This window comes from Tiliqua scincoides, chromosome 9, assembly GCF_035046505.1.
Source record: "Tiliqua scincoides isolate rTilSci1 chromosome 9, rTilSci1.hap2, whole genome shotgun sequence".
In the NCBI taxonomy this organism is placed as follows: Eukaryota; Metazoa; Chordata; class Lepidosauria; order Squamata; family Scincidae; genus Tiliqua; species Tiliqua scincoides.
Window position 1 is genome coordinate 34,684,369 of NC_089829.1, and position 26,485 is coordinate 34,710,853.

A 26,485-nucleotide genomic window follows, 5' to 3' on the forward strand; every position below is an offset into this window, starting at 1 on the left:
TGCATTTGATAAACATCTTAAGAACATAAGAACATAAGAAGAGCCCCGCTGGATCAGGCCAAAGGCCCATCTAGTTCAGCTTCCTGTAACTCAGTGGCCCACCAAATCTCTATCTTGAGATAGAGTCAAGAGCATTTATGCAGACTCATGTTAATCAGCTTCGCTAGGATAGAGACATGATCTCAAGATGTAGCTGAGGCTTCCAGAATGAAGAAGACAACACAATTGTGGTTTTTCCTCCTTTTTTGGAAAATGTAAAATCTAGCACAGGGTGTCAAACATAAGGCCCAGGAGCTGGATGGGACCTGCAGAAGCTCTTTTTCTGGCCCACAGCCTCTCCCAGCACCTCCATCAGCTGCTGAGCTGGGTTGAGGTATCACTGCCAAAAGGGCAGCCCACATGACAATTGGGCTCTTCCATATCTTGAAAATATGATCAAAATTATGTATTTTCTCTTGTCATTTGTAGCTAATGAGTTGCTAAGTGAGAAAAAAGTGCTTATTTCTTGTCATGATTTGCTTAATGACTTCACTTCCAGCCCTCAGTAGGCATCATGAATGCTATTCAGCCTTCTATACGAAACAAGTCTGACACCCTTGATCTAGCAAGTTGTTCTACTCTATCTCCAGCTGAATAAATGGCTGCCAATAAGTTTGACTGCAAAATTAAGGCTCTGTGTTGGATGCATTCATCTCCCTAAGCTCTCAGCCATGGAGAACCATGCAACACTGAGTATCACATCCTATCAATATACATAAGCAGCGATGCCACCCTATGGGAGTCAGTGAAGACACACCAAGATTCCCTATACAGCCTGTGCAATACAGTCAGGTAAAAGGAGAATCTAAGCTGTATCACCATTCCCCTGAAAACATAGTCTCTTCCCCAAGCCTAAGTGCCTGGGCAAAAGGGACCACAGACCCAGGAAGGCAATATTAATTGGGCTATCCTGGAGCTTCAAGTAGAACATCTGTCCAATTTCCAGGAGTGGATGGAGAAAATACATTTATATCTGGTGTTCCATGAGACATACCTCTATTTTTTAGTCCAGAGCTGTGCACCAGGAAGAAAGAGATATGCACATTTGGCAAGAAAGAGATATAAGGCATTTAGGTAAGTTGGGAAGTACGGCACCATGCCACCCAACTGCTACAATGATTGTGTGCACTTGTGTTGAAGGCTAAAGTCATCCTCGCAGTTTACCAGCATGATCCATAAATCTCTTCACACGATCTGGATCCAGATCATTTGCCCAGTAACCTGCTTTTTTGAAATAGGAACCCACGATCAAGGCATTTGCATCCAGGTAATCCTTCACATTCTCCAGAGTCACTCCTGAGCCAACCAGAACTGGAATCTTCACAGCATGTCTAACTTCTAGAGAAAGAGAAGCAAAGCAGGCAAGTTTCTAGTCATGGTTCTTTTAAAGTCACAGCACTGCAAACTGCATTGTTCAACATTTTGGGCACAATCCTAACCAGGTCTACTCAGAAGTAAGTCCTATTTTATTCAATGGGGCTTACTCTCAGGAAAGTGTGGTTAGGACTGTAGCCAGAGTGTGTTGCAATTTCTAATTCCACCTATATTGACAGTTCCTGATGGTGCAATCCTAGTTCTGAGCAAATCTATACAGGACTGCATTATCATAGACATGGACCAATAGTTGGGAGAGAGGGGCAGGGTTGTGCACTCCGTGCTTGCCCCCCAGTTGTCCACAATACGTTTGTGCACTCCACAATCTCTACAGATAAAGAAAATGCTGCAAACAGGAAATAAATACACAAGAAAAGGAAAGAAGGGAAATGAATATGGTATAATAATCTTGCCCTCCTCCCTTTTCAGTTTGCTTTCAAAGAGGCAGGTGATAGGATCAAAACATAAATTGGCTAAAGCTGCTCAATAGGTTTATGTTGTAACATGATGAAAAAATCCAATTGTGTCTACACTTAATCAGCAGCAGAGTTACACCTGCACAGACAGGCTCAATTTGCCATCACAGATCTTCAATTGCAAGAACAACCCTTTCCCCCTGTAGCAAAAAATTTGTTCTATTTCTGCCATTCAGAATTGCAGCATTAGGATGCAGTTATGCTGGTTGCATCTGAGCAACAAAGTCTCTGGGTAAACACTGGCACTGCTGCAAAAGTTTTTCCCTTCAACCCCCACCCCAAGACACAGGAAGGCAGCAGCAGCATTTTCAGAAAGAGTTTGAGGCAGGATTATTCCTTCTGTCCAGGAACTTAGGATGCAAACATCAATGAGTTGCAATAAGGGCCTATTTAGCAAAGGAAAACATATGCCTAGCATCCTACACTGAGACATGTCCAGTGTCATTAGGTATTTATTATTCAGTTACTAGAGTTGATATAGCATAGCTAAGACTGCAGTCCTGAACATACCTTCCCCAGAGTAAGCCTCATTGGGCAGAATAGGACTTCTGATTGAACATGCATACAGATTGCCCTGTAATCTTGCTCCCTGCAAGGAAACAAGCTGCAAATCAGACTCCCCTGGTTTGAATTCTACCTCTGCCACAAACTTACTGAGTGGCCTTGGGCAAGCCATTCAGCCTCAGCCATAATAATATAGGGGACAGTAATATGAGGAATAGTAAAACCTACCTTGCAAGATGCAAGGACCACGTGAAATGACACATATGAAGCACTTTGCATACTCAAAATGTGCTATAAAAATGATCATGACATTAATCATCTGACTACTCTGACCCAGAACATGCACATACTTTAGAATAATGTGCACTGCAATTCTAAGCATGAAGAAGGAAGCCCAAATGGTTCAATGGGACTTACTCCCGGATAAGTGCATATAAGACTGCAGCCTCCATGCTCACTTGAGAGTTTAGGATTGCAGACTAAAAGCATTTGTAACCTACCAGCAAACTGGCAATGCTGCTGGTGTCCAGTCATTATCATTTGCACTCCGCTCCTACAGCATTTGTTCTTCCTGCTAGAATGTCAGTTCCCAAGCTAACTATCCTCCCCATATTAAGAGTTATGCTTTTAATTTACCTTCATTAGTAATAACCTTTAAAAAAAGGTTATGAAGAATGTCATCATTCATGAGCTACAGCTATCAAGAATGAAGCTCTTCCATTTGAAAAAAAATTGAAAGCATGTCGAAATGAGAAATACTGCATATAGCCACTTACACAGGTATCTAATTAGCACGACTGCTAGTCAGGCCAGACAAAGAGTGACACTTTTTGCTGCAGAAGGCAATGGCAAGGAACAACTGAAAACACCCACTTTTTATATCAGATAAAATGAGTTCAAAGTGAATTAGACCACATGGGAACTAAAATTGCCACCCATTTCAACTCAAATATTGTACAGACATTTGCAACCTTCACCAATACCACTACCCAAAAGGCAGAATATAACCACAGGTGCAAACAATATCCTAAGTCTAGACACTTCACAAACTACTGCACCTCTCACCTTCCAGTTCTTTGGGGTCAGCCTCCAATCCAGTTGCTGTTCCAGTCAGCACAACTCCATCAGCCAGAAAGAACTCTGCAGCCTTTGCCGTCTCTGCTACACCAACATCCGCAGTCAAGGCATGAGCGCTGTTGATGGCAGGATCAATGTTGTTACTTGTGGCATTCATACTTGCAGCTCTGAAGCCTCATTTCCTAACAATCTCTTTTCACAAAAAACTGCAGGCCTGCTTTTGAGTCCTATCATAGCTGCTTATTTCAGGGAAGGCTGCTGGGGGACTGTCTATTTCTCAGTGGCCAAGCACACTCTGCTGAGTATCAATGTACCTGTAGCAGCTGTTCAGAAATTCAGTCTGCTCAGTGGCAAAAACCATGTGGCAGCCAGTAAATTTATGCTCAAATAGTCCCAAGTGATCTCCCAGAATGCACTGCACATTCTTCTCTGCCATTAAATTCTAACATCCCCCAAATTTTCCTCACTTCAGAGGTCTTAGCTGTGACCGAAAATATTCATGATTCATAGCAGGAACATGTCACCTCAACTTGCCAGGAGACTCACAGCCCAATCCTATGCATGTCTATTCAGAAGTAACTCCCATTAGAGTCAATGGGGCTTACTCCCAGAAAAATGAAGATAGGATTGGGCTGTCAGTTGGGGAGAATGGACCTTTTGTTGTCTTGTGAAATGCTGCCCAGGTGCATGCAAATTCACTCCGAGTCAACGCTGGGTTGCAACTATGAGCATCCAACATGGCCCTCTTAGCAAAAAACACATATGCATGTCTTTCCACTGTAGGTTTCTTGCATCTTTTAAAGAACATTCCCCATTTACCTGTGTTTCTTTTTAATGTCAGCAAAAACCTGAACATGTTCTGCTCCAATCTGTTTGCGGAATCTTAACAAGTTGCCCGCACAGGCATTTAGAATCCCTTCATCTGCCACATGGGAAAAAACAAAACCTTCTGCTCGAATAAAGTCAAGACCTAAAAGGGGTAATAAACCAAGATTACAGAGATAATGTTGAATGAAGGTCAGAGAGAAATAGCCACTCATGGTTAGTTACCAGATGATGACAAACACAAAACAGGATACGTTATGAAGGGCAGGTTGTGAATGATGAACATATGAAGCTGCCTTCTATTGGGTCAAACTAGTGGTCAGTCTAGGTATTGTCTACACCAGGGGTGCTCAAACTTTCAACTTTAGGGATGCTGGACCTTTAACAAGTGTATAGAAGAGAGAATTGCAGCAGGTGCAACTTGTCATCCCACAGATGACAAGCTGCACCTGCTGAAATTCTCTCTTCTATACACTTGTTAAAGGTCCAGCATCCCTAAAGTTGAAAGTTTGAGCACCCCTGGTCTACACCAACTGGCAGCAGCTCTTCAGAGCTTCAGGCTAAGGCTCTTCCCAGCCCTTCCTAGAGATGCCAGGGACTGAAGCTGGGACCTTCAGCACATAAAGTGGGTGCTCTACCACTGACCCTCCCCAAAATCAGGCCCGACCTAGGCCATTTGCTGCCTTTGCCCAATGCATTAACAAATGTGTATGCAGGAGAGCTAAATTAAGTTTCTGCTCAGCCACTGCATTTGCTCAATGGCCTTGGGCACATCACTGTCTTCCATCTTAACCTAAGGATTGTTTCAAGTGCTGCTCCCAGTGTCCTCTTTCTGACTCTAGAAATGATTGCTGCAGCATCAATACCAATGATGCCATTCCTTTGGTTTGCCCAGGACTGCAAGTGCCACTCTGTCAGTGAAAAACTGCACCACTGTGATAAATACTAGGGGGTAAAGAGAGACACAAGGAGTTATCACTGGACATGGGAAACATTGTTTGGGTTCCTGTCCAATATCTTTATCTTTAGCTATTCCTATCTGCCCATTTGCAGATTTTTCTACAATGCATGAGAGCCTTGCCTTCCTGTTTTGGTTTCGGAAGAACTTGCTTCCATGCACCCTTACAGTGCAAAATTTGTTAAAAGGAACTGCTTTACACTGAGTCAGACCATTGGTATCTAGTCCACTTGACATATCAAATATACTGGAATCTACCATTGGTATCTAATCTAGTCAAAGTGGTAGAATTCTTGCAAGATTTCAGGCAGAGAGCTTTTCCAGACCTGTTCCACTGAGATATTTAATAGGACACCAAGGATGGATTTGAGGATCTTTTCATATACACAGCATGTGTTGTATCATCAAGCTACAGGCTCTTCTCTGAAAGAGAGCTCCTGGTTCACATAATGCTCAATGCCAACACATGGCATTATAGGTCTGATCTCCTAATCTGTGGATTTGGGGCCTGCGGATTGAACTCACCATTGGTTTTGAATCCAGGGTGGAGGGCTGGACCTAAGCTCCCAGACACGACTAGAAATGTTCTTGCAAATCTTCTCTGCAGGCCTCAGAACACCTCTGGACGCAACCACAGAACATCTCCAGTTGTGTCTAGAGGTAATAATGGACCAACCCGCGAATTTGCTTATCTACGGGTTTCGGTATCCATGGGGGGAGGGATTCCCCGTGGATACCAATGTCCAAATGTATTAGCACCACTCTCAAACCAACCAAACTCACCAGGCAGCTGTGCAGCACTACAGTAGGAAGACAAACAGTAGCATTTAAGCTTCCATGCTAATGCATGCTAATTGTTATATCATATCAGATACTAAATAAATAATAAGGCTGGAAAAAGAAAAAAATCTAACCCAGACTTGAAAGCAAACACCAAGAAGATAGCAAAATGATTGCTGTGGTGTAAAAAAGCATCTATATTTGTATCTTTATTGCCTCTATAAACGTTCCTGAGAGTCGGCAATATGCATCACTCTGTGCAGCTCCAAACAGATGTAGTTAATTAAATCAGGATCTACGCACAGGAAATTATGCACTACTGAAGAACACATGGTACACCTGTTAATAATGAGGCAGTTGTGAACAAAGCTTGGCAAAGCGTTTCAGGCACGGGAGAGCTCCGCCGTTCTGATTCAGAAGAGAAGGAAGAACCAAGATGGCATGCGGGGCTTTGCCGAGACAATGGCATAAATTATTTTCTGCCATTTAAAAAAGCAAAACCCCAATCTGTTAGAAAGCAACCCCTCAAATCAAGAAACAGAAAGACTGCTTAGATCTGCAATAATGCTCCCTCACAGTGCCTGTAGATGTTAATTTAGAAAAAAAATTCATCAAGCTGGTGTTTGGATATTACTTTTTTTTTTTTAAATTAACAGTTCCTAGTAGCACTTGTATTTCATCATAACCCACATTCAAGAAATAACTTTGTGAGGACCAACCAAGATGATACAAAAGTTTGATTGGCAAGCTTTCAAATTCATGATAAACATTCATCAGGTTGAATGATAAGGGAAGCAAAAGTGGGGACAGGCAGGCCTGATGAACAAGCATTATATGGTCTTTGTTGAAAGAAGATCAAGCTATACACTATGGGCGCAATCCTAACCCCTTATGTCAGTGCTTTCCAGCACTGGCATAGCGGTGCCAATGGGACATGTGCTGCATCCTGCAGTTGGGTGTCACGGAGGCCTCCTCAAAGTAAGGGAATGTTTGTTCCCTTAACCTCAGAGTTGCATTGCTCTTATGTCAGGGCTGGAAAGCACTGACATAAGGGGTTAGGATTGCACCCTATGTTTAATGTGTGAGCTGGCTTAGGTTTTTTTAAAAATAGCATGAGGGGCAGGCAGGGGGAAATCCAGACCAAATGATGGAGGAGGGCTTAGTACTTTGCTCCCACTGTGCTTCCAATCCAGTTTATGTGCCCCTTGCTCTCCTTAAGGTGGCCTGGGGGACAGTGGGAGGACCAGACGTACAGGCATGTGTTGACTGTATGGTGCCAGCGGATGCTCCCCAACCAGGATTGTAATGGGACAGTTGGAGTCCCTGAGAAGGTGGGGCAAATCCAGAAGCAGACAGGCACTTTCAAAAAATGGTGACTCTCATATTTAGGAAGGGAAGAGCAACTGTCTCACCCCAGCCTAGAGCCCCTCCCAGTGGCAATTTGATGGTATGATTTTTACACTTCTTTTTGGATTGTGGATCTTTCTGAAACAGGGAACCATTCTCCTCTTCTTGTATCATTAAACCATTTTGAAAATGCTTTTGTGTTGAAAAGCAGTATATCAGTACTTGTAATAGTCATGGCTACAACACGTTCACTCTCAGTGACCCCAGAAAAGAAAACAGGAGGTATGTGTTTTATCTGGAACTACTGGAAAAACCAGACTAGACACAACCATACCGGAAATTCATTTGCAGCCTGTGTTGCACCAAACAGAACAGCAGGAATAGTCCAAATTTGATTCATGCTCTGAAAACAAAGAGCATAAATTAAGACTAGTGTTTGATGAACCTCAAAGCCGTTCAAGTGGCACAACATTGAACTTGGATACCTATGAGAAAGCTGGATTTTTTCCTCCCAGAAAAGACTTTTTATTGCAGTAATAGTTCTACATTGAGTTTTTAGTACAGCCATGAAAATGGGCTTTTCTTGCCACTTAACCAGATGGCAGGGTAGCCCTTAAAACTGGCAGTTTCACATTTTAGGACCTTGAAAAGAAATAACAGTTCAGTAAAGTTCTACACATAAAAATGTCTCCCTTTATTTTTAAAGGAAAGCCTTGGTCAAGATTTTAAGATCCATTCTGAGAGCTGACATTCCAGAGAGTAACACTCATTTGTTCAGGAGTCAATCCTATACAAATTTCTGAGCAGCATTAATTAAAAATCCATTACACTGCTATATATTGAGATAGTAGAAGGCACTAGTTGTTTACTGGCAAGTCATCCCAGGTCCAAATGGTTGTGTTAAACAGAGTATATCGTTACCTGTGATTAGAGGTGTATAACTGCTAGTTTATGCATGCTAGGAATCGTGAACTGCAATTCTAAATACACTAATCTGGAAGTATGCCCACTGAACTCATGGGACGTGCTTGTAGTAGGTGCACACAGGATTGTGCTGAGTCTATACATGTCTACAGTCAGAGCCTATACATGTCTACAGAGTTAAATTCCACTCCCTATGAGGTTCACTGGGACTTAGGGCCAAAACACTCATTACTTTAAGTGTGTGTGCTGGCCAAACTTTGTTCTTTTTAAAAAGAATACCAATATGGGGGGAGGAAGGGGCTGGGAGAAACAGCAGCAGAATGGAAGAGAACAGGCTTTAACACATTGCATCTGATCAAGATTGTGCAGCCCTGCATGCTACTTACAGCATGGAAAAAATGTCATGTGTATTTAGAGCATCATGCTTTTGAGATACTTATTTCTGAGTAAACAAGCATTGATCAGTTCAGACTGCAGGGGTGATATGGCTTGCTACAAATCTGAATATAAATCCCAGTTATGTGAAATTCCACTGATGCTGAAAAGAGATTCTGAGGTCAATTTAATTTGAAATAAATGAAGGGAAGAGTGTTAGCCCAGAGAAGAGAAAAGGCAAAATCACTCAAAGAGTCTCGCTAAACCATTGAAAGAATGTTAAAGCGAAAGGAGGAGAGTAAATGTAGCTAAAATTATAGAGCGCACCTTAATATGAAGACATATCTGCTGTCTAATCAATTCTGCTTATTGACGGAAGATCCAAGCGGTTTAAGTAAATCAAAGCATTCATCTGCAACAGTGAAGGAGGGGGGGAAATGGTATTATAGTTTTAAAAAAAATAAAAATGTAATATGAAAAAGTAGCACCAATCTAGGAAACAGATGTTAGGTATAATAGACAATTCATCTGTCACAGTTTGCATCAAGATACATTAAAGGAATTGTATGAAAGTAATATATGTTTTCAGTATTAATCACCTATCATTCTTGAATAAGATACACCATAAAATGAAATGGGAAAACTTTTAAACCAACAAAGACAAGGGTGTGCTAGCACTATTTGTTTTATTAATGATTCTGCTGGAAAAAAAAGTTGATTTGCGGTTTTGAAATATACTTTAGTGGCAAGCAGAGTTGGTGTGTAGGATGTGCTTTGTTTCTTACCAGAACTCCAAAGACCCCAAACAAGTCAGCAGATCACATCTGGCTCCAAGGGGACAGAACTAATTACCTCTTCTAAGCCATGTGTAATATACGTGCATAATCCTCATATACAAATATAAATCTACACCTGTGTAACTACAGGCCAGGGAGTCCAATGTAAAAGAAATACCTGGTCAACAGCATCCAGTTAATAAAGCAAATCTTTGTTTCAAGTTGTTTCATTCAACATTGTTTCATTCTAAGGTTAGCCAGTGGTTCTCAATCTTCTGACCTCCATGGCTACACACAGTAGGGCTACCGGAAGCCCACAATCCACTTCCTTGTCCGTGCTGCAGCCCAAAATGCCTTGTGCAAGGCATTTTGGGCTGTGACAATGCTTTGTGGCAAGATAGGAAAGTGGTCAGCGAGTCCACCAAGTGAGAGAGTGCTATTGAACGCACCTACAGAAAAACTGCTTCATTATAAGTTGTTTCACATAAAGTTGCGATTTCCAAGAACTTATCAACAATTTTAAGGGCGGACTTACTGCACTCCTATTTTATGAATGAGAACCACTGGGCTGGAAAATATGTGACCAGTCATTCATAGCAAAGAATTGTTCTTAATATGCAAATTTAAGGGACTGCGAATTCTATCAGCACTTACAGAAGAAGGAAGCTTAAGACATACAGAGCTTGCGTGTAGATCAGGCAAGCATTTATGGGTAGGAGGGCTGTCTTCTTCATGCTGCTTTTGTTTGAGAATCAGAAACTCTTGCTGAAATGGAAAATCAACCAAAGATCCAACAGTACAGCCTGTTCCATTTTCTGCCCATCCCTCTTTTTATTGTTTGCTTGTGATCAAAATGCACTGAAAAATGCAAATTAAAAAATATTTTTTCAGGCCCACAAGGAGTAATATATAAGGTGCATAACACATCGCAAAGCACTTAATAGTGCATATTTCTTTCCATCATCCTCACAATGGCTCTGTGAATCACCCCCATTTTACAGACAGGGAACAGAGGCCAAGAGATAAAACTATATCCACGACCACCCAATAAGTGCATAGGTGAGCTCACATCTTAACCCAAATCTCAGAGGTACATTCTACCCATTGGGCTACAGTAGCTCTCTTTAAGTTCAGGTTAATTTAATCTGTTCTTAAGTGAATTTCATTAATTCAAACAGAGATGTAATAGTTCACTACAGTAGATTACTGCGATATCCTGAGGTATAACTGGAATTAGATGGTGATCATAATAGTTTAAATTAATCCCCAGTACCATTTTACTGAACTAAATGGAAAAAGCCATCAATGAATATTTATCATGAAGAGATGGAAAGCTATATGGTGACAGGAAGGGAGTTCATCCCTAGCAAGAACAAGAACTTATAACTTGCTTGTCAAGACAGAACTGAAAACAAATAACATAATCCAGAAAAAAACCTGTGTCCTCCAATTCTCCTAAACATGGTTAGAAGATCAGGAACATGACATGGACTTTCATAATCCTTCTCACACCCTTTCTCACATGTGAATTGCACCTTTCTTTTTCAGAACTAACTATGGTGGAGCATTTCATCTGCACCAACCTTAACAATAACTATCGTGAGCTTCAAATCAAGGTTTACAGCCAGGGTCGAAACTGGTTTGCAGATCTTGATCAAAGTTAATCAAGGTTAGCATTAACACTGGAGCAGACCATGGTTAATACTATATAATTGCTGGACCACGGTGCTATACAAATGGGAGGAAGCAGGAAATTCATGTGCAAGAGGAGAAAGTTAGGAAAACTAGGACATGATGTGCCAGAAACTGTTCCCTCTAACGTGTGCGGCTGAGCACTTCCAACTCGAGCTCCACACAGCATGGAGCTTGGCAACCTGGAAGTTCAGCAATGATATCATCGCTGATTATGCCATTGCTGAACAGCTGGAAGTGGTGTCATGATGCAGTTGCAATGCTTCAGACCTACAGAAGGGGTCCACACACCAGCACCCTTGAAGAAATGGTTCATAAACTGTGCATTGCGATGCCCTGGAGCATCGCAAGGCACTCCCTGGGGCATTGCAGGAGACCCACTGCCCAGTAGCAAGACCAAGGCACAAGCCTAAAAATAGCAGCAGGAGGCTCAGTGTGGTGGGTAAAGCTGCTGCACACAAAAAATCCTCTTATCTGCCTTGGCCTCTTTACCATTATTTTTAGGCTTGTTTCTGGTTGCTAAACCTGGAATTAAGTGGCCAGTGATATCATCATGTGACACAAAACGCATCACCATCATTCACTTATGGGATTGGGCACTGGGGAAGGGCACTGCAGGCCAGGTAAATTTGGGAAGTACTGGTTTATAGGGAATACAGGTGCCAAGACCTGTCGTCTATCTAGAGACTTACAACTTGGCACACAGAGACTAAACTGTGCTGTCTTCAATGTTTGTAACCTGGCAGGTAGACTGACCAGTTGGAAGACTGACCATGGAAATATACAGGTGAAAAAACACACATTCAGTATACAAGAAAAATTTGCAAGTCAGAGCATCACAAACCTAAGCAGTGTGCTTATATTCCACTTAAGCCCAAAGCATGTCCAAAAGCAACAAACCCAAAACCATTTCACTTACGGGAAGCAAGAGCAACTGCTACAGCCTCTTGATTTGCAGCACACAGAATCTGAACACCCACTGGGAGCAGAGGGCATGTCTGTTTCACAGCAGCACAAATGACTGTCATGGTCGCGGTAATTTCTGCACCAACACCAACTGTGTATGGCCGATCGTGCATATTTTCTATAATCAAGCCATCCTGTGGAATTAACACAGTGCTATTAAAATCAAAAGAGTTATTCAGACATAAAACAGAGTGCTTTGCATACAGCTGTGGGTCTGTGGAGAAGGCTCTGGAAATCACATAGCAGATGACACATATATCCACCTAGACTAGAGCAAATCTGGAGTGTTATTCCAGTATCCAAAGACTCCTCAGACATCTTGTTAACATAAGGGGAGGGGAAAGTAGTCTGCTTGAACTGAAATGTGTTTAGTAATCACCATGGACTTCTTAGTCTATTTATGTTGCTCACCTTCAAAAATAAAAACTGATGGGTCTGTCTATAAGACAGCTCACCAGAGAAACAGGCAGAGGCCAGCAATGGGGAGGATCTTCTGGAAGATCCCTGGATGATTTGCAGCACTTTGATCAGGGCTTCTGAGGTCCAAATTAGACATGATCACATCATTTGCCCTTGTGTGTTTGCCACTTGAGAAAACAGTTACGACTGCCTGTGGAAGGTTTTTCCTAGATAAAATAGCACTGGAGAGGTGGTAAATGATTGAGACTGGAACTATGTTAAAGATGCCCTGCCTCCTTGCTATGGTTTCACCCTATGCTAAGTGTTGCCCCTCCCTTCAAGAGTGCTGTCCAAAACAACAGGTCAAACACCTTTAAATGAATGCATAGTTTGGCCCTAAGTTATACCAGCTATCCAGTGAGGAATTGCAAATGAGAAGTACTGCCCATACAACGGACATTTAAAGACACAGTTTGTCAAGTGCCCACAGTTTCCTTCCTCCTAAGTGCAGCATCTCAGGAAGCTTTTAACACTTCCACATTTTAGGAGAAAATTATGATGAAGTGTGAAGAATGAAATCTGTACCTTAAAGTCAATTAAAAGCCCCAATAAGTGTGGCCACTCATTAAGGGGGCTTTTGACACCTGTTGCATGATCCTGGCATTACAGACAATAACAGCAAACAATCCTAAGGTTAAAACTAAAAATGGCATTAAAACAAAAACATTTCCAAAGAAGACATTGTCAGCAAGAGTGCTCTATTGGTACAAACACCTGCTTATTAAAATGCTCTGACCAACAGCATGAATCAATCATATGAAGAATTAACTTTGAACTCAATTATACTTTCAAATTGATGTGAAGTGCAGAGAACACTAAATCGCAGCCTTGATTTTCACGAATGTGCCACCAGTCAAACTTTAATTCTTTTGACAGAATAGAGGGCACTGGCTCAGTTGTGATAACTGAGGGATCTGCTAACCAAGGCAATTAATGCAAGTCAGGAAAGCGGATGCTTATTTGGAATAGCTGGCAGTTCTGTTTTTGTGCCGCCTCTCCACCAATGAAAGTGTTTGCAAAGGTTAAAGAAATCAAGAAAGAAAACAAGGGACTTCTGACCAGTCACTATGCTCTCAGGCTAATCTCACTGGCAAGGATGTTGGAAGGATAAAGCAAGGTCGAGGAGAGACATGCATTCCACACTGAGTTCTTTGGAGAAAGGTCGGAATAACACAGGCCTACAAAAAACCACCTTTTTTTAGTTGCCAAGGATGTTTGAACAAATTTAAGATATTTTGGGGGTGCTCAATGCAAAAAATGGCATTGGTTAAGGCTGAATGGCTTGTTTTGTGGGTACAGCATAGCCACTTTATATGCTGATTAAAGCAGCTTCATTGTGAGGAAGCCATGGCTTCCTCAAGAGGAAAATGCTTTAATCAACAAATAAGGTGGCTATGCGGTACCCCCAAAACTAAAGCCAATTGGGCAAAACAGATGCCATTTTTTGATTCAGCACGCCCAATATACCCAAAGTCTAACTTTTAAGACTGGTGGGATTTAGGTTTGTTGCGGCCTCTTACCTCCGCAATGGCGGGGGATCACATTTTATGATCCGCCCTCGGAGGCTGATGGATCCAAATGGATTCCAAAGGGCTCTGGGGGATTTTCCTGCTGCCAGAGCTGGAGACCCACCCAGTGCTCTGGTCGATCTCTGGAATACGGAGATGGCCAGGGCCCTGGATGAGATCGCTCCCGAGCGTCCTCTGCCCAGTCGCAGAGTCAGAGCGGCTCCTTCGTTTTCTGAGGAGCTGTGGATGATGAAGCGGCAGGGCAGATGTCTAGAGCGTCAGTGGCGAAAGACTTGTACCAAATCTGACCGTACACGGCCTAGGGCCCAGTTGAGAGCGTACTCTTAAGGCAGTGGTGGCAGCTAAAAGGGCGCACTTCTCTGCCACCATTGCATCTGCAGAGAACGGTCCAGCTGAGCTCTTTCGTGTGGTCCGTAGCCTTTTACATCTAGCCCCCCCTACTGGTGGGGAGGAGCACATGGAGGCTCGCTGTGACGAGTTCGCAAAACAATTTGCAGAGAAGGTCAATCAGATTCGGCATGACTTGGACGCCGCTGTGGGCATGTCTAGTGATGTCCCCGGGGCACCTGTCTATCCTGCTATTTGGGATTCTTTTCAGCTTGTAGAGCCTGAGGATGTGGACAGGATTCTCTGGAGTGTGAGACCTGCTGCTTGCCCGCTCGACCCGTGCCCAGCATGGCTAATTAGGGCTGCCCGGGAAGGGCTGGCCGAGTGGATGGGGAGGGTGGTGAACTCATCTCTGAGGGAGGGGGTGTTCCTGCCTGCCTTGAAGCAGGCGATGGTTCGCCCCCTCCTGAAGAAGCCCTCCCTGGATCCCACTAATTTAAATAACTTTCGGCCGGTCTCGAATATCCCATTCCTGGGCAAAGTGATTGAGCAGGTGGTGGCGTCCCAGCTTCAGAGGGTACTGGAGGAAACGGATTATCTGGACCCATTCCAATCTGGCTTCAGGCCGGGGTTCGGGACGAAGACTGCCGTGGTCGCCTAGGTGAATGATCTTCGCCGGGGGATGGACAGGGGGAGTGCAACCCTGTTAGTCCTGCTGGACCTCTCGGCGGCTTTCGACACCATTGACCATGGTGTCCTTCTGGGTCGGCTGGCCGGGTTGGGGCTTGGAGGCACTGTTTTGAAGTGGTTCCGCTCCTTCCTGGCTGACAGATCCCAGAAGGTGGTGCTGGGGGACGCCTCTTAGGTTTGGAGCACCGCACGGTTCCATCTTATCCCCCATGCTTTTTAACATCTACATGAAGCCGCTGGGAGAGGTCATCCGGGGGTTTGGAGTGGGTTGCCATCAGTATACTGATGACACCCAGCTTTATCTCTCCTTTTCCCCTGATTCTGAGGAGGCGGTTGGGGTCCTGGATTGCCGTCTGGAGGTGGTTAGGGGCTGGATGTGGGCGAACAAGCTGAAATTAAATCCAGATAAGACAGAGGTGCTCTTGGTTCAGAAATCCACAGCTCGGGTACTGGACTATCATCCTGCTCTGAATGGGGTTGCACTCCCTCTGAAGGAGCAGGTCCGCAGTTTGGGGGTTCTCCTGGATCCACAACTGCTCCTGGAGTCCCAAGTGGCGGTGGTGGCCAGGGGAGCCTTCGCTCAGCTTCGGCTGATTCGCCAGCTGCGACTGTACCTGAGCTGCGCGGACCTGGCCACAGTAACCCATGCCCTAGTGACATCTAGATTAGATTATTGCAATGCGCTCTACGTGGGGCTGCCTTTGAAGACGGTCCGGAAATTACAACTAGTACAGAACGTGGCTGCTTGTGTGGTTGCTGGGGCACGTCGGTTTGACTCTGTCGAGCCATTGCTCCGGCGGCTACACTGGCTGCCGGTTCTGTTCCGGGCCCAATTCAAGGTGCTAGTTTTGACTTTTAAAGCCTTTTATGGCTCGGGTCCAGGGTATTTGAGGGACCGCCTCCTTCCCTACAATCCTGCCCGTGCTCTCAGATCATCTGGGGGGGCCCTTTTGACTGTGCCACTATGAAGAGATGTGAGAGGGGCGGCGGCCAGGAAGAGGGCCTTCTCGGTGGTGGCCCCCGAAATGTGGAATACCCTCCCCTTAGAATTGAGAACTGCTCCCTCGTTGCTAACATTTCGGCGTGGGCTGAAGTCCTTTCTATTTCAAAAAGCTTTTAATTTTTGACAGGCTGGCTGGCGTTCTTGCTTCTTATATGAGAATCCACGGGGTTTGTTTGTTTTTAGATTTTTAATTATTGTAAATTGTTTTAATGATTGTTTTTAATGTTGTATTTTAAATTGTAAACCGCCTTGTGTGCCCGTTGAGCAAAAAGGCGGGGTATAAAATAATAATAATAATAATAATAATAATAATAATAATAATAATAATAATAATAATAATACAAAATATGTGTAGGCTTGTGTAATAATTATAAACAAAGGTTTCCATCAATAGGTCTTGTGCAGATGTTATAAGTTTCTCTTAACATGCCAAACACTTATAATCATTAACTGAATTGTTTTATTCCTGGATGTGCTTTTCAGACACATGTTCACTTGCACACTCAGAGGAAATTGCTAAGTGGCTTGTCAGGGAAGGGAGAGGAGGTGAAGGTGCAACAGACAAATCCTTATTGCGCAGATGATTTATGAATTCAAAGACAGGGAATCATGAATAAGAAGCAATTTGACATCTCTTAGCCATTCACACAACAAGGTCCTAAAATTAATCAGTTTCTATATAACAGAGAAGGAAAAAAGAGAAAAGGAAAAGGGGTATGTCATGCTGCAAGCACAGAGGGATGAATGCCCATTCCTTTCCAAGCCCAATTCAAGGTGTTAGTGATGCCCTTTAAAGCTCTATACAGCATAGGGCTGGGATACCTCGCTTTCCCCCATACATTCCTGCAGTCATCATAAAGGGCCCTTCTTAGGTTGCCTCTACCATCTGAAGCCAGGGGGATGGCAGTGAGGTGCAGGGCCTTCTTAGTTGTGGCATCAAGTCTCTGGAATCATCTGCCAGAAGAGCTGAGGGCAGCCATTCCAGTATATCATTTCCAGGGAGGGGGGTTTGAAGACCCATCTGTTTCGTCAGGCCTTTGGGAACGGAGGTATTCCTTAGAGACCCCTTTTTAAATTTTATGCTGCTGTACCCTTTTAATGTTGCTGAAATTTTAATTTGCTCTTTTATTGTTATCTTTAAATTGTTTTAATTGGTTTTTATGGTTTTGATTTTTACAGTTGATTTTAATGTTTTATCTTTATGTGCTTGTTTGTTGTACGCCACTTTCGGTTTTTAGAAAAGCAGTATATAAATCTAATAAAAACACAAGCATTTGAACTCAAGACTCCCAGGCTGAAAAGTTGTCCACTGGACCAAACAGCCTTTCTGCTCTCACATACTAGTATCTAACACAAAGAGAGCAACAGCACTACTCTTATATAGATTCAGAATTGCTTAATGGAGAGGGGGGTTGGCCTTGTATTGACTTCTATAAATCAGTACCATCATATGTGATTTAAAGCACAAAGCCTCCTTCCACAGTTAAAGTTCTAGAAAGCAAATCATCACTATTTTCCAAATGTCTTTAATTTCTTCTGACAGCACTTAGGTGAAAATATAAGAATGCCTCTTATTCATTTTTTTTTTTAAACTGAAAATGAAAGTCCCTGCCATTATTCCTTTGAGAGTACAGCCAATTGTGTATACTATTTATAGGTCCATTAGAAAATCAATAGAATTTTACATTTTAGTGCTGTAGCAGCCTCTTCCATCAAGATCCTAAATAACTCAGGCCTAATTGAGAAATGAATGCAAATCTGGCCACAAGTTGAGGCCTTTCCCTTCTGCTCCTATATTCAACTGTATGTTGCTTTCAAGCTGTTAAGACATGCCTCCATGCCAGGTCATCTGATATATTTTTATATCAAAAAATACAAACACATCATATACATTTTTGAATTCAACAAATTGGGTACAATATTCTATACTGAAAAGACACAGATAGTTTAGTGTAGGTGGGTTGCAAGCCAATTTCAGGTGGGTCCCCATTCATTTAAATATTTTATTTTTAATATATTAGATTTGATGCTACCATGATATGTGACTGTATTTGACGAAATGTTACAGACCTGTACTTTTAATGAGCTACTATGTATATTCTTTTTAACAATGTTAGTAAATGGGACTTACTCCTGGGTAGGATTGCAGCCTAGGATTGTTAAAAATTGTCCTGCTTGATGATGTCTTTCTACTCACTGGTCCACCCGATTCAACAGCTGAGGCTGTTTAAAAATGGTTAACATTTTGCCAGTCCAATCCACTGATCTGGAGAGATAACCAAATGGGTGAATTCAGTCCCATTCCAACTCCCTCTTCCTCACCAATCAGCTAATCAGTCTGATTTTACTTTTTTGAAAGGGCTCTGTGTGCACTACTTTGATATTTTATTCTGTCATTGCTGCATCTGCTGAGAAGTGGGGAGTTTATACACATATGTAGGTTGTTCTCATCAAAGAACCATGTGCAGCACTGCAACTGACAAAAAAAAACTGAAATTGACAAGAATAAAAATTTCTACTGCTAGGGATGGAGGGACGGGTAGGCAAGCAAAGGAGAAAGGCAAGGTTGTGCACAGCCAGCCATCAACCACATCACAGGCCCAACTGTATCCAACTTCCCAGCAGTGATGCAGCTGCAGTGCAACCCCAAGGTAAGAGAACAAGTGTTACCTTACTTTGAGAAGGCCTCTGTGACCACCTCCCCATTGCAGTAAGCAGAGCACGCCCTGCATTAGTGCTGGAAAGTTGGATAGGACTGGGCCCTAAAAACTACATCTCCACAGGAGATCGGACAGTTACAGAACACAGAAGCAATGGCTTGAATGAACTTTGCCTGGATTCTCAGGAATAAATAAGCAAATATTGTCAAAACCAGATTGGGGATAAAAGGTTAGTGTTGAAGCAATGAAGATGCTTAGGAGATCAGACACTACACTGCAGATGTTTAGCTGCTGATATTTTATGCAAGGTCAAGTAGGAGACAGTGATTCCAAAAAGTTCAGTGATTCCAAAAAGACAATAAATGATGCTACATTTTTTCATGTTATAAAAAAAGGGAAGCAGAACTGAGAAAAAGAGAGAGCGTTCTCAACTCTACTCTCTGAATCTGTCACTGCATATAATCTTGTAATGGCAATTTGATTGTGTTTGGCAAAACAAGCATATAGCAGCTACAATTTTTCAGCACAGATGGCATCATGTCTGAGCATTCACTTGTTTTCATTAATATGCTCCAACATTATAAATCTTCCATATTTATTATGTTTTTTTAAAAAATCACTAATGCATCAGACAAGCCACCTTCTAAAAAAAACCTGAGGATTTGCTTTCATCAGTCATGTCTGTATCCCACTTTGAAGTAGCAGGATGTAATTGTAACCCTTTCGATTCTATTTCATTGTTCAAGCAAAAAATATAAAGGGGCTTTCAGCACAATAATAATAATAATAATAATAATAATAATAATAATAATAATAATAATACAGGTATTTCTATACCGCCTTTCTTGGTCCTCAGATTTCTCCTTAGACTTTATTCAAGGTGGTTTACATAGGCAGGCAATTTAAATCCCCTGCCTGTGGGGCAATTTAAATCCCCTGTAGGGATTTTTACAATTTGAAAGAAAGTTTCTATCTTTCAAGAAACCACAACATTCAGATGTTTCTTTCTCCTAGAAACATCTACTCAGAAGTAAGTTCCAGTGTGTTCAATGGGGCTTACTCTCAGGAAACTGTACAAGGAAGGGTTATAGCTGCAAATAGGACAGTGACTCAGACCAATCATACCTGAGTAGTTTCCATGAAATCATCAGAAATATGTTAAAGGGATACGTAAATTGACTAAAAGGGCTCTGCAATAGCTACAATGTTAGGTAAGTTTCTCTGATCAAAATAGCCTTTTCCAAAGTTGCTGTTAGCTTGCTAGAGAACCTGTATGGTACTGTTACATATATGTTTTCTCCTGCAAAGTTTATAGCGACTTTGGGATTAGAGAAGATTTAGATCAGGAAACTGTGCAAAACAAAAGGGTTAAACACCTTCTAAGCAGCCACATGACTGCAAGCCAGTAAACAACAACATAACAGATGAAATCTCTTGTGCCGCTTCTAGTTTCACATTCTATTGCTGAAGTTAAAGGAGTCTTGTTGCAAGCAGTGACTGGATAGGAGAGTAGCTAAGAAGTATATGTAAGCCACTCTAAACTCTTTGGAGAAAGAGTGGAGTATAATTATAAGGAAATATTAAACACATGCAGTTGCAGAATTGCAACACCTAAATGTATATTCTTTCTCCACTTGCATTTCAAGGCCACAGGTAAATCCATCATATCTTTGGGCTTTTCTTATTTTCCAACCCTTTCAGTTTATTGCATACCATTTCCTTCACCCAAGAATCTTCCTGCTACATCTTGTCACCAGCTCTCACTGTACACTCCTTTAGATGAATTCTGCTATCTTTTTTGTTTGTTTGTCTACCAAATTAAATGTAGATTCTCTGCCCAACTCCAATTTCAAAGCAGTGTGAATTTATGAACCCCTATAGAATGCTTAAACGACAAAAATAATCTGCTCCAATAAAGATTAGCCAGAAAATAATACCAGAAGCAGAAACTACTGGTCTGTTTAAGTCCTGCTAGGAGGCCAGTTGCTGACATGGAGGTGATGTGATGCCCTAGTAATTTATAATTTTACTGCAGGCAGGATGAAGAAGAAATGCATGGAAACACAGGGATACAGGATGCAGTGGAATGTGTAAAGCACAGCCTGACCTTTTAAAAGGACATGCACCCCGTTAAAATCTGCCGACCTATGGAAATTACTGCAACACCTGAGGACCAATGGAAAATCAACTCACTGGTACCTGACTGTTGTTGCCTCTGGCTCAGAGTGGCCTTTCAGTGGCCTGCCTCCGACATATGCAGACTGGAAGACTGCCTGCTGTCAAAAGATACATCACAGAAAAGTTGTAGTTGGGTCACATGAGGAACAAGAGCTTACTACCCAAGAGCACTGGAGATTACTGCCAAGATTACTGCCAAGCACTTGAGATTTCTGTCAAGATAAGGTTTTGCAATGATGCGACATGATAGTCCACCACAACACCTAGGGTGTGCACACTAGCATGACAACTGCAAGAAGGCAAAAGTAGATGTGCTACAGGCTGCATAAAACATGTGAAGTGTTTCATAGAGAGCCATGCCACTTATGTTACACAGGCTAGCTGCTCTGCAGGGCCTCAGGTAGATGTCTTCCTAGCCATGTTAACCCTTCAAACATATTTATCATGTAGTTCTCCTGAATGATAGATTTAGCCCAGAGAACAAACTTAGCCCCAAAACACCTGCTGACTGGACAAAAAGAGAACTTTAAAACATTTCTCTTCTATTTAGCAGAGAGAGAGAGAGAGAGAGAGAGAGAGCAAGCATTCCTTTTCAGTCCAGCAAAGCATTTCTCCCAGTGGCTCTTGCTAGTGTCTCCCTTGTGTATCTTCTTAGATTACAAGCTTCTTTGGAACAAAGAATCATCTTCTTATTCCTTTTCTACACAAAGTGCTTTGTGAACTTGTTTGTTTAAAGGGACTGTTTAAAGGGTGAGAGTATTCTAAGTAAGTAATGCATGGAAGACCCCTAGAACAGGAAGTGAGAAGAGGTCAGTTTCCCATATCTTCTAGTCCTCAAATTCTATGTTACTATAAGATTCTGGGATATAGAAGCTCCCACAGCAGAATGCTCTTGTGCTTCAGCTGGAAAGTTTTTCTTCCTGGACAATAATACATTTAATTTTAAACCTCGTTTAAAAAAAAATAAAAACAGTCCATGAAAGTGGCACTTGTAATATCCCAGGCACCTGTTTGCCCAGGCTCCTAGAAATTTCAGGCAAGCTTTGGAATGAGATCCATTTGCCCCCATCCTGCTATAAACTGCTGTGCATTACCATGCTAGTCCAAAACACATGGACTGTAAAATGGACTATAAAAATGAGACTGAAAATATAATATTAATGTTCTAAGATAAGCAGAGATGGGTGTGTTTACTTCAGCACATCTCAGTCAGCAATTTACCAATTTACTTCAAAACTAACTAAGTTCATTTTTTGAACCCATCAGAGGTTCAGAAAATAAACCCACCCTTCTTACTAGCTGTCCCTAATCTCCAAAAACTTTCCTTCCTTTAACCAGCCTCCCCGGTAAAGAAATGAAACAACATTGTTTCCACAACCAAGGTGGCAATTTCACATGATGACCATTATACAGAATTTGCGCAATGTTCCCCATGGAAACGATTTTGCACATACTCGATATCCATGCAACAGGGATATCAAACTTGTTTCAAATAGCGGGCCGAAGTTAGCATTCATGCTGCCTGCTGAGGGCCGGAAGTGACATCATTAAACAAATGAAGGCCAGAAATAAGCACTTTGTTCTCACGCAGAAACTCATTAGCTGCAAATGTGACACATGAGAAAATGTGAAAATCTTGTTCATAATATCAAGATGTGAGCAAGCCGAATTACAGGTAGATTATCCCTTACCCAGTCATCCAAAATCTGGACTATTCTGAAATCCAGTCATTTTTGTCCAAGACTTTTTTTTTAAACTTTCTGTAGTATGAATACTAGAAGATCTAGTGCTCATTCCCACATACAGTACAGCTACAGGTTGCAAGTTATATTCTGTTAACTGTGGTGTGTACCCATATAGACATTGTTGAAAAATGTCAGAGGCCAGCAGACACCAGAATGGGTAACAGAGAAAAGAGCAAGAGGAAGCATTATATTTATGCAATTATTCCAAAATCCAGACAAATCCAAAATCCAGACACCTTCTCACCCCAAGTAGTCCAGATAAGGGATACTCAACCTGTATCATGCTGGGAGAGTCCAATTATAATGGGAAGCGGAGAAATTGCTTCCAGGGGCCATACTTGGCTCACGGGCCTTACATCTGACACTCCTGAATTACATGAAACATGGCTGCATATATTATGATGTGGCCAAACTAGTCACAGCTTCCAGGTTATGTCAAGCTTCTGACAAGCCCTTTAGTTTTCAATAAGCTGGCAAACTGCCATTTCTGGCACATCTAACCTGCTACAATCACATTTTATCTAAATTTGTGTTTTGCACAGCATTCAGTCACACAAAGAATTATCACCTGGGAGGTAACAAAAATGAAGAGAGAGCTCTTACAATTCCTGCAGACCTGTAGATTTCAGCCTCTCTACAGGCTTCTTCAGTGATCTGGGCCAAAGGTACTATGCTCCTTGGTGTGCCTGCAAAGATAGAAATGTCCATGTGAGCCAGGATACATGTACACATATACAGCAGCATTTGGAGGCACTGGGTTTCCAATATTTGAAAAAGTGGCTGACAAGCCAACCTCTGCCACATTTAAATCCTTCAATCCCCATAACGGTTTCTCACACAATCACAATAATAAAACAAGACCAAAATCACTAGATGACTGAAAGAGAACAACACAAAATCATAGCAAAGTTATAAACATATGGTGCTAAGCAGTGATGAGAACTATTTGCAAATGTTTATTGGTCTTGCTAGAATCCACTCATACAGCCTTTAAACTTAACATTTAAGCAAAATATTTGGGGGGGGGGGAATGAAAAATGTAGTTAAAAATACAACAGTACTTCGTATAGACTTGCTACACTTATGCAAGCCAAAGCATGATATTAAAATGCTTACTGAATGAAAAGCCTGCACAAAATATCACACTGAAAAACATGCCAATCATTCCTTTTGATTAGTTCAGAGTTGCCCAAAACCTGGCCCGGGGGCCATTTGCAGCCCTCGGGGACCCTAAATCCGCCCCGCAGGGAGCTCCCAGTGTTAGCCTCTGGCCCTATGGAGACTTGCTGGAAAATGGGAACTAAAATGGGAACTAAAGAGAGTAAAGTTGATACAACCACTGGTATATTGGTCTGCGTATGGGTATGTTTATTGCTTTAAGCTCAGGAGGTCCTGGGTTCTAATCCAAGTGAAAAGGGTAGGTTCTTTATTTCCCCAGATGAAAAATTCTTGGAAAGCCACTGCCATTCTATGTTGATAATACTGGCTCAGATGGATCAACAGTCTGATTCAGGATAAAGCAGTTTACAAAGAACCACTATTTAGTAGCTAGGATTTTTCTGAAGAGGAACAAACTAGGCAGTATGGCAAATACAGTCAGGTCTTGGTATCCATAGGGGTTAGGTTCCTGGTAAACCCAGCACAGACTTAATCTGTGGATATGGAATCATTTATCCCATGGGACCAATACAGGGAAAATCAAATGGCTGTGGATAGTTCAGAATGGCCACCACAAGATTTAAAATGGCTACCACAGATTCTGGGATCACCTCAGAATAGCCACAGAAGGCTTCAGAACGACCCAAACAGCATCAGAATGGCCACCACAAGATTCAGAATGTCCACTGCAAATGCTGGGATCACTTCAGAATGGTCATGGCTGCTGCGGAGCACTTCAGAACAGATCACAAATGGTAAGTTGCACTCTTCATTCCACAGATAAGCAAATCTGTGGGAACAGAGTGAACAGATACTGAGGTGTACTACAGCACATTGGTGTGCTGCGATTGGTCCACAAATATGCTGCAGAAGTTTAGGAGAGGGTAATTTACTAGCAGGGACATTGGGGGATGTGACCCCTCACTGGCAGCACAGTGTGCCTTGTCAATTGTCAAAAAAATTGATAGTGTGCCTTGATAACACATTCCTACAAAATTAAGGGTCAGAAAAGGTTTTCCCAAACTTTATGGTGGTTTGATATGAATTTGGGATGCCGATTCCAAAAATGGCACCCATTTTGCCCTATCACATCTAGTTTTGGAGATATAGTATAATTAGTGAGTAGGCTTCCTCATGAGGAAGCTGCTTGAACCATTCACTAATGAGACTATACTATATCTCCAAAACTAGATGTGATAGGGCAAAACGGGTGCCATTTTTGGAATCAGCACCCCAAATATACCCAGGAATTGGTGTAACGTTTAAGGAAGCAAAATGTGTTGGCCTGTGTAATTTTAGCATCTTGTCATTGTGCTGTGAAATGAAAAAGGTTGAAAATCACTTGTATACATATTTCATTTGGGTAATTCTACCTTGAAGCACCAATTAACACTGCAACCTTTTTGTATATTCCAAGGCACCTGGTATATACTTGGCCCTTTCAAAGTTCATAGTAAGCTGTTTCATATCACCTACCAAGATCTTCTTGTTGCAACTTCTTTAATAAAAAATGAAGCAAAGATGAACAGTACAATCTTATGCATGTTTATTTAAAAGTAAGCCCCACTGTAAGCCTTGTTCACAGAAGCATGTGCACAGGACAGCAGTCTTACAGCATAACCAAATGCAACTCCACTCAAAAGTAAATCCCACAAAGGCTGCAAACCTAACCACACTTTCCTGAGAGTAAGCCCCATTGAACAAAATAGGACTTATTTCTGAGTAGACCTGGTTAGGATTGTGCCCTAAGTTGAATGGAACTTACTCCCAGGTCAGGGTATATAAGTCATTCACCTGGCAATGCTTTTACATGGACCATCCCAATGATGACTGACTTCAATCGTCCAAAAAGCTGTAAAAACTTCATGATCTGCATGAAGGATGAGAAAAAGATTTAAAGTAAATTCTGACAAGTATATGATCAATCAACTAAAGTTTATTTAATCAGGCGACAGCTCTAAAATTAACAGATATGAACAAGAAAGGGCTGGAAAGTGGTACTTAGATAATTAGCCAATGAGGAGTGGTAAATTGGGGGACAAAGGTTGGAAAACACTGGTCTACATGAATAACATATCCATGATAAAGAAGTACCAGTAAAACTGCAATTAGCAGGTGCTTTACATATGTTCTTGCTCTCTCAACTAGTAGCTCACAGAGAACATAGCCCCTTGCAATGTGCGTGTACCACATACGCCTGTGCACATCTTCCAAGAGCCTGTTTCTGTCTGCCCATGCCTACACACACTCTAAAGCTTGTGCTCTCACTCTAAAGCTTGTGTGAGTGTGTGTAAAAGAGACAGTACAGTATACATGCAAGCTTCTTTAGGCACCTGGCCGATGATGTAAAGCGGTCTCTCCTCCTCACCTTCAGAGCCCATCACAACTGCAAAAGCTTTTGAACAGCACAGATGAACAGCACAATCCTATGCATGTTTAATTAGAAGTAAGTCCCACTGTATTCAATAGGCCTTATTCATAGGAACATGTCGGGGATGTGAGGTATGTGAAGACAGGGGCACATCTGTACACACAGGAGGTTGCACACACCCATCATGGCTTGTAACTCATGATGGACTTTTCCTCTATAACTAGTGTGCTGGAACATCAAAACATAAAAGAG

The 26,485-nt window shown here is 42.1% G+C and overlaps 1 protein-coding gene across 2 annotated transcripts in view; it reads right to left on the minus strand.

Moving 5' to 3' along the window:
• The window catches only part of LOC136660433 (uncharacterized protein F13E9.13, mitochondrial-like), a 27,480-nt gene continuing 995 nt past the window's right edge, over positions 1-26,485 (minus strand). For both annotated transcript variants that reach the window (XM_066637611.1, XM_066637610.1), the window contains exons 2-7: positions 25,657-25,732; positions 23,308-23,390; positions 12,067-12,247; positions 4,290-4,440; positions 3,459-3,586; positions 1-1,377 (exon numbers count right to left, since the gene is read on the minus strand). In XM_066637611.1, coding sequence (XP_066493708.1) covers positions 1,187-1,377; positions 3,459-3,586; positions 4,290-4,440; positions 12,067-12,247; positions 23,308-23,390; positions 25,657-25,729 — 807 coding nt within the window. In that variant the 5' untranslated portion in view covers positions 25,730-25,732 and the 3' untranslated portion in view covers positions 1-1,186. The remainder of the gene's footprint in view (positions 1,378-3,458; positions 3,587-4,289; positions 4,441-12,066; positions 12,248-23,307; positions 23,391-25,656; positions 25,733-26,485) is intronic.